Source organism: Marmota flaviventris, chromosome 6 (genome assembly GCF_047511675.1).
Source record: "Marmota flaviventris isolate mMarFla1 chromosome 6, mMarFla1.hap1, whole genome shotgun sequence".
NCBI lineage: Eukaryota > Metazoa > Chordata > Mammalia > Rodentia > Sciuridae > Marmota > Marmota flaviventris.
The window spans coordinates 88,504,082-88,520,315 of record NC_092503.1 but is presented as its reverse complement, the minus strand read 5'-3'; the positions used below and the strand labels follow the sequence as shown (position 1 = coordinate 88,520,315).

The 16,234-nt window shown below is 37.2% G+C and overlaps 1 protein-coding gene across 1 annotated transcript in view; it reads right to left on the bottom strand.

The window, feature by feature from the left end:
- The window catches only part of Col9a1 (collagen type IX alpha 1 chain), an 83,776-nt gene that overhangs the window by 50,900 nt on the left and 16,642 nt on the right, over positions 1 to 16,234 (bottom strand). Inside the window, exons 6-14 of the mRNA XM_027928273.3 lie at positions 12,385 to 12,468; positions 11,617 to 11,637; positions 9,883 to 9,957; positions 9,539 to 9,574; positions 9,357 to 9,419; positions 3,395 to 3,448; positions 3,117 to 3,152; positions 1,306 to 1,329; positions 897 to 950 (exon numbers count right to left, since the gene is read on the bottom strand). Of these exons, the coding sequence (XP_027784074.1) occupies positions 897 to 950; positions 1,306 to 1,329; positions 3,117 to 3,152; positions 3,395 to 3,448; positions 9,357 to 9,419; positions 9,539 to 9,574; positions 9,883 to 9,957; positions 11,617 to 11,637; positions 12,385 to 12,468 (447 nt within the window). The remainder of the gene's footprint in view (positions 1 to 896; positions 951 to 1,305; positions 1,330 to 3,116; positions 3,153 to 3,394; positions 3,449 to 9,356; positions 9,420 to 9,538; positions 9,575 to 9,882; positions 9,958 to 11,616; positions 11,638 to 12,384; positions 12,469 to 16,234) is intronic.

The window sequence follows — 16,234 nt, the reverse complement described above, 5'->3', positions numbered from 1 at the left end:
AGCAAAAGAAAGCTCGCATCCAGCCTGAAGCTATGAAGCGCAAGGTTAATCTCAGCACTGTCTGTCTCTTGCTGCTGCTGTTTTTCTGGCCTATCATTTTGTCTGTCATTGCACTCTTGCAATACACAGAAAGCAAAAATGGCTAACTAAGCTGTTCAGATGAAAATGGGTTCCAATTACTCTCAATAGCCATACTCTTGGCATGTTTTCCTTCTTAATGTCCTACCATAAAAAATCAAAAGCATATTATAATTATTTTAAATGTATAATCATATTCATTCATTTCTTTAGTAAATAAATTTGCAAACAATAAACACACAGAGAAAAGCAGGAAAGGTATATAATACATGGTCCCTTTCCTCAATGAGTTTACAATTACCTACCTTCTCGTAACATTAATACTTCAACACTTTTGAAATGCTTCATGAATATCCACGTGAAGCACTTTTTATCAGCAATTTTTGCTCTATGAAGTTCAGCACCTTAATGTTTCAAGTTAAATTTTCATTATAATACAATGATCCTAACAAATATACCTAGTAATAACCCAGTCTATTTTTTAATTTAATGTGGAAAGTCTAATATAATAGCCACTGGACCCAAACCCTAGCTGAGAGTCTATAAAATGGGGGTGACACTCCATTATATGACAATCAATTAGGAAGTTGGGGAGAAAAGTTTAGCTGAAAAATTCAGGGAAAAAATTAAAATCACTCTGCAAAAATAAAGCAGCATTATTACTCCTAGTTCTCATCAATACTATGAACTGGAATAAAATTTATCTGCCACTTTTGAATTAGCAGGAGGGAGTAGTGTACTGTTAGGATAATTTGCCTCGCTAGTAACACCTTCTATTAAATCAGCAAATGTCTATCAAAATGAACTGTGGTACTCACAATAGGTCCTACACGGCCAAGTTCTCCGGGAAGTCCTGCTGTCCCAGGAGGACCCTGAATTTGAGAAATCAAAGTGACAAATCAAAGTGACAAGGTAATTTATGGATATTTTATAATCTATCACAAATGGTATTAAATATAATAAATAACAGGCCTAGAATTAGCTTTAATGTCCAATGTGGCAATAACTCATTTGGCCAAAATTTAATTATAATGGAACAGAAATTTCCTAAATTAGTAAATATTTTGTCTAGCAGAATAGGGGTATTATCATTAGTAGGCACATTAGATGATGTAACTAAAACTCTATAATCCCCAATGGTTAGTATTAGTCAAAAATTAAGGTCAGGATTTGGGAAATAGGCCATTTTTATAGACTACATAAAAGTCAATGATAAATGATACATACAGGGGGTCCAGGAATGCCACGACCCTAAAAGAGTAAAATAAAAATATTTATTGCAAGTGGTTTATACTTAGTATAAACATAGACACAAACACAACTTGATTCAAACCCATAAATTCTAATACTAAATAAATATATGATGCTCATTCTAAAGAAAACACTGGATAATGAAAAGCAAACATGGCTCTGCTTCTAAAGGAAGCAGGAGCTTGTTTCAGCTCCTCAAACATTCCTCCAATATCCACGCTATCCAGCCTTATTTTTCTAATCTTTTTTAAAAAGAAAATCAAAGTAAAGAAGCCATTGAAGCTTGCCCTCAGGAGAACGTGCCATCACTCACAAACTGGCACATCACAACCAGTCTAAAGATTTAATTCACTTGTAGTGTTGTACAAGAAACCTACATTAAAAACAATATACTTTCACGATATATAATATATGATGTTTAGAAGTTGCCCATCAAGCATTCAGCACAGAGAGGCTGGTGGGGAAAGGTTAAGAACACACCTCCATTTTGATAGGTAGGGCGATATTTCTAGAAAGTAAACTGGTGTCACTCCTGAAGCAACCTATAATGGGATTCTAATGTAATAGACCAAATTTGACTTTAAAGCTAGTTATTCTATGGCCCTATCCTTTATGTTTTGAATCTCTTCATCAGCACCAGACTACATATAATCATGGATTGAAACCACTTCTGATTTATCTTAACCAGCCCCAATTCTAGCACAGAGCCATATATATATTCCTGTTCCCTCTCTTTTCTCTTTAATTTCAATGTTTCCCCTTAGGATTTCTCATTATTCTTTTTGTTCCTATATTGGCTTGAGTAGTTTTTATTTTCAGCTGTCTGTGATACTATACTTATGTTATATTTTTACTCCAGATTTGCTTTTCTAAAATATTGATATATAAAGCATCCCATGTAATCAATGCACATCCTTTGATAGTGATATTAATATTTCTAATCAGTTAGGTGGACAAACAGGTAAGAACTTCGTATGGCAGTATGTTTTAATAATGCGTGGGATTTTCTAATGCTTTCCTTGAAAAATTACTCTCATCTGAACATTTCAATATATAGATCAATTTGTGAAATAGCTGTTATGCTTCATGATAACAAATTAATCAATAAATTATTTCATCAGAGACTTAGATGTTTGACAAATTTCACTAAATATAAGATGTTGAGATCTGAGTTGAAAAATGCTGTGGAGCATGCTATTCACGTCTGAAAATAGCCTTTTAATGAACAAGTTGATAGATGCTGAAATATGGCAAAGAAAAGAGTATAAATGGTGGGGAGGGGGACACAGATTAATGGCAAGAGCAAAGGGCAACATAGAAAGAAAAAATAGCCTAAGAACCTAGTCCTCTTAAACATACGAATAGCACAAATCTGAGGGATTGTGCAGTGTAGGAAAAAACTAGCCATGGAGTCAGGCAGGCAATAATGACTCATTAGTTGGTATTTCATTGGAGATAAAACCAGTTGTAAAGAAAGTGATGTGATAAATGGTCTTAACACTGAATTTGCTCATGTTATGCAAAAAAAATGTTTTCTATCAACGCAGTAGAGAGGGAGTTGTCTTCTGAGAAATACCACCTGCGAATAGACATATGTATTTTGTTCTGTATATTCAAATGCCTCTGAACAGTTTCTATTCACAGTAGGAATACTTACCATACCAGATAAGTTATAAAGCTCTTTATCATGTGTATTATATAGGAAACTGCATTTTAAGAAAATTCCAGTAACAGGATTTTACCTAAAGATAGGAAATTTTCAATTCTGTGGCTTTGCAGATACTTACTGGAAATCCACGAGATCCAGGTACTCCAGGTTCTCCCTAAAAATAAAATAGCTTCATTATACTTAGGTTTTTGAAGCATGATTATGTAAATATGTAAGCTGTATACATATTGAAATCATAAAAATACTGCATCTTAGTATTTCTAAACACAGTTTTAATTGAAAAAGTATTTCAGTTATGTCCTAGCTTAATTCATTAGTTGACTTGCAAACACTACAATAAAATTATACTTCAGCATTTGAGTAATATCATCAGTTGGTACCAGGTGCCTAACTTACTTTTTGTCCCCTTGGACCAACAGAGCCAGGGGATCCATCAGGTCCTGTTAAACCCTGACAAAGCAAGATAGTGAAATTAGAACTATCATAACATTCACAGGTAAACAAGTTGGTAGAAAATTTCATTTTATTTGTTAGTTATCTGCAGCATGTTTACATATGTAAATACACATATTTATAAAGTAATACCTTCTATATTCTTATACAAAGGTGACACCACATGAGCTCTGCCTGCTACTTATTTACTATTGATAAATTATATCATATTCCTAACTTTCTGCTAACTACATCATTTGTCAGAGGGTTCAATAACGTAATGCCTTTTGTCTTTGCTTTGAGAAAATGCAATATAATAATTATGGTGTTCTAACAACTAAGTCTGATGGGTCTGGCTTTACCATTAACCAAGGTTTATGTATCTCCTTCATTTATAAAATAAATAATATTATGTGTCTCTTTAACTAAAGTACAACAATGTCTGGAAAGTTAAAATTATTCCTCAATAGGAATTAAACATAAATGATTTCATTATTGCCTGTAATTCCTTAAATTCCTCTAGCCATCTCTAGCAAGTGGCAATTGCTTATTAAAGAACATTAACTTTTAAAGTCAAATGTTTGAAAGAATATCTTATCACATTGTCTTTCTTAGTAAATATGGCTATAATTAAATATATAAGTTCATATATCCATTTGCTATATATAATTTAAGCCTAGTATTATAAAACACCTTTATAACTATCATATTTAATACTACAATGGTATTAAATAATCCTCTAAACATACTTATTGTCTCCACTAATATTTTTTAAATATGTATTTTTTTTAGTTGTAGGTGGACACAATGCCTTTATTTTATTTTTATGTGGTGCTGAGGATCAAACCCAGTGCCTCACACATGCCAGGCGAGCGCTCTACCACTGAGCCCAGGCACAGCCCCACTAATACTTATTTTATCATCCTCAAATAAAATATATGAAAGCATAAAACTACACATACGTCTGAATTTCCTTACTTAGTGCAGATGCACTGTTATTTTTTAAATTTTTTCTTTGCTCTATGACACTTTCTGACATCACTTACAATGCAAACTTGAAATCATACCCTCCTAAAGATAAATATCTGTACATGTGCATATATACATGCATACATAAATGCCTTAAAAATTCTTTCTATTATCAAGATTTTGAAAAGACTCAAATAATATTCAGGGAAAGATCTCTTAAAAATATGAAAGCTCTACTTAAAAATGGATTGTCAAAATTCATATTTAGTTTGTCATAGTCTGCTTAGGCATTAAAAAAATGCTTTCATGTAATTCATATAGAAACCAGTTCCTGGACTATCATTTTGATATTTCTCTACATCAATATCTGTAACAACTCCTGAGAGTGAGTCAAAGAAATTTGTTTTAAAAAATGTTAATTACTTAGAAACTTACCAAGGAAGAAAACTATTAAACACATAGGAAAGAATTTTTGACAGACTGTCTTAGATGGTTACTTGCCCTAGCCTAATTACAACACTGTAATCTGGAAATAAGCCCCAGTATAATTAGAAGCTGAGCATTGATGGTAATGGAATGTTTGCTTTTATATCTCAACAAAGAAACCACACATACAGAACACTGTCTGGAAGCACTCACAGCACATAAAATGTAGAAACCTTGTGGCATATTTAACTAATAGATCCTCCAACACCCACTTAATGTATATACCCTCCAAGACCAATCCTAGTCGATTTTCATATAAACTAGGCTTCTTCAATCTGTGACCCGAATAACTGATAAGATTTAGGACATTAATTACTATATATGGTAGAATTTCAGCTGCAATATATAAAGCAGAACCCAGTCAATGGCTGAATAACCTAAAGACTATTTATAGGTCACTTCATATCTAAAATATCCTCCATAGGATATGGTAAATTATGTCCATCATTGGGAAGTTCTTTGAATTAAATTGAAAATGGATCTGGTGTCAGATGTTACAGTGAGGTTTATTATGAAATAACTATGTAGAAAACCATAAACTCCACAAGGACAAGAACTACATGTGCATTACAGTTATAGTACATTGCCCCTGGCATCAAACACACTCAATACCTGATGACTGAGAAATATTAATGTAAGTTAGACTTTTAAGTAGGATATTACATTTTTCCTTCCACATAATCTTTATTTTTAGCTTAAATCTTGACTCTGCTACTTAGTAGCTATGTAAACCTGGGCAAGTTGTTTAACTCTATCATGTTTTAAATGCTGTTCCTCATTCAGATAGGGTCCTACAAACAAACTAACAAAGAATCTAGTTATTAATCACAGCACTGTACTTCTGAGTCTCCTCATGCTTCTTCGATGTCTGATTATTTGCACCAACACTGACCTTTCAGGATAATTTCTTAACTCACTATCCTACTCATAGACATCTGTCAGGGATAAAACTTGTACATTCAGAGGATAATAGCATGGTTTAGCTATAATATCTATATAATTCTTATTCCTCTTCTATTTGTCTCATGTGGATCCTATAGGAAAGATAATAAGATATTATTACAGACCTCTGAGCATGTCACAACAAAGAGCACTTTTAAGAATATTTTTATTGAATTAGGCACAGCGATGCATGCCTGTAGTACCAGCAATTCAGGAGGCTGAGGTAGGAGGATCATAAGTTTGAGGCCAGCCTCAGCAACTTAGTTAAAAAAAGGGGGCTGAAGGTGTAGCTCAATAGTAAAGTCCTCCTGGGTTCAATTCCCAGTAACCAAAAAATAAATTAATTAGTAAGTAACTGAAAAACAAAAAACTTTCTTTAAAAAAAGGATAGCTCTATTGATATAATTGATGATAATAACATAGTTGTCCTTTGGAAACAAGGTTATGACCGAACTCTGATGTCTCTAATTTTATTAATTCATAGGTAAAAAGAAGAATCAACTTAAACTAAAAAGAAAGAGAAGAGATTTGAAATATGTGTCTACAACACACACACACTTTTCAAAATCCAATTTGCAATAAAATTTTCTAGATCTTATTTCAAAGAAATTACAGAGGGAAATATCACCAGTAGTGGAGAGAAATGCCTTCATAAGGGTGTTTATGCAAACAAAGTTCTATATGAGATAATTAATGCTGATGCTGTGTTCTGAAATTTAATGCTTCTATTTGTCAGAGAATACCAGTTCTTTGTGATGGTTTCCTTCCACATTCCAACAGCTCATCTGCTAAGACTCAAGGGGTTCCTCCACAAGCATAGCTTCTGTGACGCTTTTATATTTTCTGCCAAAAATCCACTCAACACAGTAAATAAACTTTAAACTCTATTGCTTTAAGATTCTTCCAACATTCAACTAACCAGTTTCTTAATGTTAGCAAAAATAAGATTTGCAATGAACCAAAGAACAGAAGACAAAGAGATTGGAGGATTAAGGTCTTTAGGTTCACTTCCAAGAAAGGACTTGTGATGATTTCCTACTTGTTTGATTCCCCGATGGCTAAATACAAGCAGACAATAAGCTCTGATCTACTTCCTTTCAAGTGTCCATTCCCAATTTAGACTAAAATACTTTTTTACATGTCAAATCAACCAAAGAGTAGACTAAGAAAACTTTCCAATTCTAAAAGTCCCATGTGACTTCAATTCAATAGTTACAGGATATGAAACATACCAAAAAATCATAAAATATCAATTGCAAATGGTTTTTAATAGCCATTAAATTATCCATATCATTCTTGTGTGGCAATTTGCATACTAGAAAGTCAGTATCACTTTTTCTCTTTATTCTCTCCAGTTATTCATCTGCTAAGAACCTCATTTATATCTGCATGAAGCAGACCTAGAGAGTCTCCCCAAAATAATCAAGATGTACAGATTCTTTTGCTTTCTCAGGCACTAAGTAAATAACCCTGGGTCCTATAGAAAACCACTTGTTCTCATAATAATTTTTTTCATTATCTGTGGAAAGTAACATTAAGCCAGTCTACTTTCTGCATTATTATAAGGCTAAAGAAAATAATATTTGTGATAGTGCTTGAAGAAAAAGCTCTAAACAAATGCACAGTCTAGTTTATTTTTCCCTTAGATCTAAGAATGCCTAAAATACAGGCACATGTATGGGTTTTATCCTTTTCTTTTCCTTTCCTCTCTTTCTCTTAGCTTTTGACTTCCTCCTCTGTCCCAAGAGACTGACTCAATGGCCTCATCAGTTTCTCCCTGAAATACCCTCCAAGGTCAAATCTCAAATATTTAAGAAGTCTCAGCCCTCTGCAACTTTTAATATTTGAAGCATAGTTTGTTTTGTACTGATGGTACTGCAAATATAGACAAAGAAAAATACTTGCAATTATGTTGACAATATACTTCTATAAATTTCAAAGCACTTTCATTTGTCAAAAATTTATGTTCACATGGGGAAATTATAAAACAAAAAGCAAGGATTGTCTTTATGACATTATGATATGAGATAAAGAATTTGTTGAGCAAGTTACAAAAGCACTACTAAAACAGAGGGGCAGCTAAATCTAGCCTCCTGCCAAAATTATACTGCAAATTAATAATAAGACTTCAGATAACTGGTTTATGCTTCAACTATCCAAACAATGTTTTTAAATTTAATTGGAAATTTTGTTTTCATCCAAAAGGTCAGGTGAAGTTTCAAAGGAATATAGAAATAAGCACAGCTCATATTAGACTACTAGTTCATCTAGTGGCCTTGTATCCATCAGGCATTTTTATTATGATATGGCAATTTCAAGTAATGTGGTTTCAAAGAGCTTGGACAGCCAGAAAGTTATATAATTTCAGTTTGTATATACAAATATCAGTCTATGGGCACCTCAGGTACTACCATTTTACTTACATACAGGGAAAATTCAAACCAGGGCCTTTGAAATGTAAAACAAAGCCTAACTCCTGAAGCATTAAATGACACAAAAAAGTACCCGCATCGTGGTAATCCTGACAGAGACAGCATGTCTTAACAACAGGTAAAATCCAGCTATTTTTTTTCTCTCTCTCTGAAAATAAAGGATCTGTCTTAAACTCTAGTCAAAAATTCTTGGAAATTATAATTGTAGGTTTTGGAATGCCTTTTTATTTAGAAAGGCTTTGGAAAACTGGGGAGGGGTGCCATTGTACGTTCTCTGACAACAGATGCCATTTCTTCCTTCATTTTGTATTCCAGGAACAAAATCAGAACTAGTCTGTAGAGGGACCTCATTAAGTATTAGAATGCATGGAGAGAGGAGAAACTGAGAATCCCGATGTCATTTAACTCTGAAGAAATATTATTTACCATTTATCTCAGCATCTGAGCTTCCTTCCTATAGGGGGAGAAGTTAGGGTACATTGGAGAGAAGTTGCTGGTTCCCAATCTTCAACTAACCCTAGCCAACTCATTTCTGTCAGTAATGCTAACCACTGCAGCCACCCCTGCCCCCGAAAAAAGGGAAATCAGAAAAACCAGTTTTGAACTTCCTATTTGTTAAAGTGTTGACCATTTCTCTGCCTTTGCCCCACTCCCACACTTCTTTTTCTATTTCTTTGGATTAAAAGTGCTCTGCCCCTTTGCCTGTCTGCAGGCATTTTTTTCCTCAATTAATTCAGGGAGTACCAGGAAAAGGGCAAGACTAGCTGTTGTGACCCTTAGCCATCATCACCACCATCACTGGGACCCTTTCCTCCCTGTGCCCACAGAGGGGTTGAGATCAAGGGGTGAATAAGGAGTTGACTGGTAGAATCAGAAACCCACTGTTTTCTAGAAGAAGGAAATGCACTGAATTGCCTTCATCTGAGTTCCCTTCCTGGGAGCCCAGAGGTAGGGAGCTCCAACTTCTCAAGCCCCTTTGTGGGGAAATAACAGCTCCGCAGGTCGGGAGTTATGATCAAGACTAAACTCAGGATCACACATCCCACACCGGGGGCTGGGTGCACTCCCCATCACTCTTGCCCATTCAGCCTACTTACATCAGCTCCAGGTGTGCCAGGCTTTCCCGGAGCTCCTGGCTTTCCTGGTTCTCCAGGAGGACCCTGTGCAGGGAGAAGGTGAGACAGAGAAAATGATGCAAAGCTGAGACTCTTTGGACACGTGTGGCTGCAAAACACACCTAAAGGAAGGAATTGGGGCATTGTTGCACCAATCAACTTACCGGTGGGCCTGGGGGACCCTTAGGACCTCGATCACCCTGGAGGCACAGAAGAAAAGATCAGTTCATGAGTAGAAGCCTAGGTCGGCTCCGGGACAATCTCAAGTGAGCTAACCACAGACACAAAGGCAGGGTAAGGGCCAAAAGGTGGAGGTTCATGGACAATGGGAAAAGACACGTCTAACATTGTTTCTCCAAAAGTCCTCAAGCTCTAAGATCCAACCCTCAGATCTCATTTCTGTCCAGTCCCAACTTTACGCAGGTGACAGTAAGGGGAGAGAACGCGGAAGAAAGTGAGGAAAAGAGCAGGCTAGGGGAAAAGAAGGTGCCTGCAGTCAGCAACTTACATCTATGCCATCGATGCCTGGAACTCCAGGGGGCCCGGGAGGCCCAGGAGGCCCCTGCTCACCTGGTGGACCTCTCTAGAGAAAAACAGCACACAGGGGTTAGTGAAACTTTTGGGCAACAATGAGCAAGTGTCCTAACACCCCCTTATCCATTGAATAAAAATACCAACTCCCTTATGGAGACCAGTTTTTTGAAACCCAATATAATAAATGCATTTCAAACTTCCAACCAGGTTTGGTTCTGCCATATTCTGAACAAAAGAGTCCGCCCTCAACATGGGAACTGGCTTCACTTGACCTCACCTTCCTGGAGTGCATTAAAAAGAGGGCATTTGTAGCCGGGCACAGTGGCGCACACCTGTAATTCCAGTGGCTTGGGAGGCCAAGGCAGGAGGATTGTGAGCTCAAAGCCAACCTCAGCAAGTGAGGCACTAAGCAACTCAGCACGACCCTATCTCTAAATAAAATATTTTTAAAAAGGGGGCTGGAGATATGACTCAGTGGTTAAGCCCCTCTGTGTTCAATTCCTGGTACCAAAATAACAGGGGGAAAAGGTTTGTGAAGAAGGGAGAGTATAATGCCTATTTTTTCCAAAAGGAATTCAAAAATGAAAATGGGAATCACGTGATACTTCAATTTAATCATTAATTGCAGGTCAGTGTTTTGACCAGAATGGAACAGACAAGAATGGAAACATTCCCCTTAACAGTAAGATTTTGTAAATCTTTCTTTGCCAGTAGAAGCTGGGGAAATATTCTGCAGGAAAAGATTTGGGAGGAGTAGGGCAGGAGAGCTTTAACCTTCAGGCCCTAGCCTCACTGCAGTTCTACCTGTAGTGACATTCCTTTGCATGAGGTCTTTGCAGCTTGCTTCAAAACTATGCCAAATTTCAGACCAACCCTAGGGTGTAACTCCTTTTATGGCTTGCAAACAGCTAGGCTTTGATGATGCTAGAGGGAATGCTGGCTCCTGAAACAGTATGAACACTTTGCTTAGGGAATGTGGGATCCCCACAGCCCCCTCCCTCCCCCACTTCTGAATTTAAAACGATTGAGAGGGAGAGAGAAGAAAGCTTCTTTCATCAAGGAAAACTTTTTCTAAACTCCAATAGCCAGACAGGTTACAATGGGGTCTTTGTAAGTGAAACCTCAAACCTAGCTGGGTTTAACACCCCCTCCCCAGCCGGCCAGCTGCTCTCCTGTGCCAAAGAGAGGAGACACCCAGCCTTAGGGAAGTTGCTGAAATACTGATGGAAGCCAGGGCTGCCGAGTTCCAATCCTGGAGTCGCCGGCTTCGCTAGCAATACTTGGGATCTAGTATAACCACACCACTAGCTGGAAGAGCTGAAGAGTGTGCTACCCTGAATTCCTGCCTTCTCCATCAAGGCTGGCTCTAAACCTTGCCCAGGGTGGGGGAGGGGAGGTAAGAATCCATGCAGACTAAAAAATAAGTCCTATTCTTGAGTCAATTATTTTGCTTCTAGTGCCTTAGCCTTAGGTGTTGGGAACCAAATAGAGGAAGAGACCCCTTTTCCAGACCAAGGGGTCATATAGGCCCCTTCCCTCCACTCTGATGGTGCTTGCTGCAGGTGCTCAAAGCTGGAACCAAAGCTGGAACAAGAACTGAGAGCCCTGAGGATGCTCTGCAACTTCCCTATAACAAGCCCCAATGGCTGCCCCTCCCCCCATTTCCTCTTGTGCACTTGGAAAAATGCACTTCTGGTCTTTAGCTTACCTGGTCGGTAGTCTGGGTGGGCTGTGGAAGCAAAGAAGGGGAGAAAGTGAGAAGATGCCCCCACCACCACCCTGAACTCCCCCATAACTTACTTGAGCAGCACACAAGCAGAGCCCTGACAGCAACAATCGCAGCCAAAGAGCCCTGTGGTCCAGTGCAATCCAGGCCATGCCCCGCTGTGCTCTGTTAATTCCCTGACTGGGCTCTGAAATCTATTGCACCTCTAGGTTTCTTGCATAAAGTGGCACTTGGCCCCACAGAAAGTGACCCAGGAGAAACAGTAACAAATGTGCCCTGGCCTGGCCGGGAAACTAAATTCCTTCTGTTTATGAATGGCCCTGGAGAGGGTCCTGGGGATTGGAGGAGAGCTAGCAGGAGGAAGGATAGAATGACAACAGTCCCACTTAACCCTTTCCCAGCTGCTCTTCAGGCCAGACCTGAGCGTGCAGCTCTGCCTTCAGCAGTGTTAGGAGCCTCTCCCCGCGTCCCTTGCCTGTAGGCATATAGAACTCCAGTGTTTCTGGAGAGATGTTTGGGAGTGGAAATGGGAAACCACCAAAGGGAGAACCAGACAGCCCCCCAACCCTGCCCCAGGTAGCTTCTACAGGCCAGGCTTCAAGTAAGATCTATGCTTCCTTAATGCCTGTCTGGTCAGTACATCAAATCACACACTCTTTAGAGAAAGAAAGTAGGGAGATGGGGAAGTAGGGGAAGTTGTTGAAGTGGAAAGGGGGTTAACTGATCTTTGCTTGTGCTCAAGGGACTCACCGTAATTCTGACTGGTAGCTCATGACAAGTTTCTCTGCTGGGTCTCATTGGGTCACAATGAATCAGCATCCACTGAAGTTCAAACTGGTGAAAGGCAGCAAAGATTAAGTTAACTTTCTTTTGGAAGATAGAGGAGGTCATTTAAGAGAGATGTTTTTAAGTGCGGTCTAATCTTTAACTGATTCAAAACCAACTTGAACTTGTTGACCTCAATAGACCTTTGCTTTTCCTTAAATAGAAATTTTTCTAATGGATATCAGCTGGAAGTTCTTCCCAAGTTTCTCTGATCATTTGGATGTAGCTGTCCTTGGCTTTGATTTATTCCAGCATAGCCTTAGCCAGGAAACAGACCACTAGCACTGATTTCCTATTTCTGTTCTCACTACAATCTCAAGAGGTAGACTCTATTAAAATGAGATTCAGAGACAACTTTCCAAGTCACAAGCCAGAGTCTGCATTGGAAACCAGGCCTAATGAACTCCACAAGAAATATATGCTCTAAAATTTTAGCTGGGAGACTAGGGACAAGGATTTCAAAAGAAATGACAACCAAGAGAACAAGTAGAAGAAGGAAAATCCAGTCCTAAAAATAATTTTCATATTAAAGAAAACATTCTCCATAGAGTGGTTACCATTTTAAATGGAAAGAGCATGAACTGAAGTTGAAAAGAATAAGAGGGAAATCTAGGACTTGGGAGAAAATGATCAAAAATATTTAAATTTTGTACAACCTTCTACCCACTTTAAAAGCAAATATATTCTGACAACATCTTATACTTTTAACAGGCATTTGGGAGGAAGAATGCAACAAGAAGGACATAAAGAAAGAGTTGCTAAGTATAAATCTGAAAAGACCCTCATGTGACAAGACAAAAACAAAAAAATCATTCAAATTCCACCAGAAGTCTGAAGCCACGTGCCATGCTAGCCATTCTAAATTGAGTAGGTTCCCTGCTAAGCAGTTCAAATTAGATCCATATTTCTTGGATAATAGATGCTACTGGCATTATAAAAGTGTCTGGTTACGTATCAAGTCCCAAATCTAAGTATTTACCTCTTTTCTTTCATCCAATAGTAACTTCTATTCCTTCCCATCTGCCAAATGGATTCTAGATCTGCTGAATCTAGAACGCAGTTAGGTGGGTTTTTTTGTTTGTTTGTTTGTTTGTTTGGTCCACTGTTGCAGACACATTCAGAGTTGAGATTACAGGCTAGAAGATTGAAATTGGCAATGATGGATGAAGTCCTTCCCTTCTACTCATTAAGGAAGGGAAGTTGAGCAGAAGGAAATTTTCCATTTTATGCAGAGGTGATAAATAAACCAGTAAGCTTTTACATTCCTGCATTGGCACCCCTTCCAGCAGGATTCTGACCATTCTAGAATTCTCTTCCATCGCTTCCCACCCACCAGATGGACTCTAGATCTACTAAATCTAGAATGAAGTTAGATACATTTTTTTTCCACTGCTGCAGCAGCAACCAGAGTTGAGATTGCTGGATGGAAGATTGAAATTGAAAATATGAAGGATTTTTTTTCTCTACTATTTTTGTTTCATTCAACCCTATCATTCCTTTTATCTAGAAAAGTGTGGATATTGGCAAAAAGGTGTTAAGATGGATAGAAAGTAAGTGAGAAGATAAGTCAAAACATATTTAAGATAGGAAATTATCTATAAATTGCATGAGAATTATGCTGATCTGTGTGTCCATGGTGTGAATGATTTAACAGTAGAATATTGACATCTTGAAAAAAGACTGCTTTCCAAATTGCACAATCTGTTTTGGTCAAGGATATCATTTTGTTCAAACACTTTACTTTGAACAGAGTAGTCTTATTTACTTGAGAAAGATTTTATTTGAGTTATGTTTTATATTTCAGTGGAAATTATATAAGGAAAAAGAAAAATAGAATGGAACGAATTTTTCCTTAATGACTATTAAATGTCTGGTGTGTGAGGCAGTTCAAAGATGAGTAAAAGCAGGACACAGAGTTCAGCTTGTTTGTATAGGTTACACAGCTAGTAAATGGCAGAGCTGGCCCTCCAAATTCTTCTGACACTAAAATTGAAAATTTTTTTCTGCTATCCCACTTGAACTCCCTGAAGAATACATACTATCTCCATAGTGAATCATCTTTCAAAACTGGTAATGAAGGCATTTGGTGATTGAACTTTATGTAAAAGATGAGAAAAGAAGAGAGAATTAGAAGTTAAAACTGTGTAAGCTTGTTTCTACCATCTGCCAGAAAACTTCAGAACTAGACTAAGAAACTTTCATAAAAATTCAAACTTCCCCAATTTGTGTGCTTGTTATAGAAATATATCCAGAAGCAAAATTACTAGTGTTCCTCTACAAACTGACAGCTGTGTCTATACGCACTTACATATTCATGTGTATAACAAAATATCACATAGCAAAGAGAATTGTTGTTCTTCTTCTGACTAGATAAGAATTTTGCCAGAATAAGGAAAAATGTGTTAATCCTCCCCAATCCTCAAAATAAAAGAACACTCACACAATTTTATTTACCAGTTCTTTGTGGATTGGTAACTCAGACTAGGCATGCATTGTATATATATGATATTTTGATTCTGAGAAATGATTCAGGCCTTAATCACCCTGAGAAACATTAATTATACAGCCAACCAGGAAACTTATATCCTTTGTTTAGCTAGTTCATTAAAGTTACTTATTGCAAATGTGATTTCATTAAGCTGTTTTCTCAAAAATGTAATTCTCTCTAGATAAATCGGTACACCTGTTTAAATATGCAAAATGCAATTGTGGCACATAATATTGGGAGAATGAAATGTAATTCATCTGTGAATACAGCCTGAGTTGTTCAGAGTGCCACATAGATCAAGGGTTCTGAACACATCTGTGCATCCACATAAACACCACCTACGCACTAATAATCATCTATACAACAACCATTTTTTTTTTTTTTGGCATGTAGTATGACTTCCAATTTGCATGCTAATTATCTTGAAGGAAGATTGGCAGGGTGCTTTGGTAAAAGTTACTTTCAGTATACAGCTAAAATGAAGATTTCTACACATTTCTCATTTTCATACCTGAACTCATTCTTTTCTTTGAAAACTTACAGACAAAATACATGTTTTTATTTTAATTTAGCCCGCCAGACAACATTTTTGAAGTCCCAATAGAAGCCAACCGCTAAGAAACATTCTAGGAAAAACCAAGGATATTCCCCACCCCACAGTTTACAAATTGAAAGATGAGAAATGTAGAAATACACTTTTTTAAAAAAACTATTAAGCAGACCATAAACTTCCCTAGCACAATCCACCCTATTCAAAATAAAATGTTTCTCCATTGTCTCATGGGAAACTGAATGGTATGAATATAAATTGCCTCACATCTGTCCAGAACTGGCATTATCTAACCCTGTTCTACAGGACACTAAGGTATAATTTTACTCCTGAGACTAGGCAGCAGACAGTACACTCAAGCAAGGAATTTCTGCCCCATACTCTACTTTTTAAATAAGATAGTAACTTCTACTTATTTTACTGGATTGTTGAGAAATGTTAACAAAATAGTTAAGCCTTCTTGATAATTATATAAAAACTAATGACAGACAACTATCTTTTCCTTCTAAGAGATAATACTAATGATAAACTATGGGACTTGCCTTCATGAGACTAACTAAAACTCTCAGTTCTCATCCTGCATACAGTTTATGATGAAATGTTGGTTCCTACCATCATAAAGACCTTCCACCTTTATGATGGTAAAGCTTCCTGGATATAAGAAGGAAGCTCTGCCCTCTCTCAAAATCAGAAAATCTCCCAATTCTATGAAGACAAAGCCATGCAATTCTAGACAC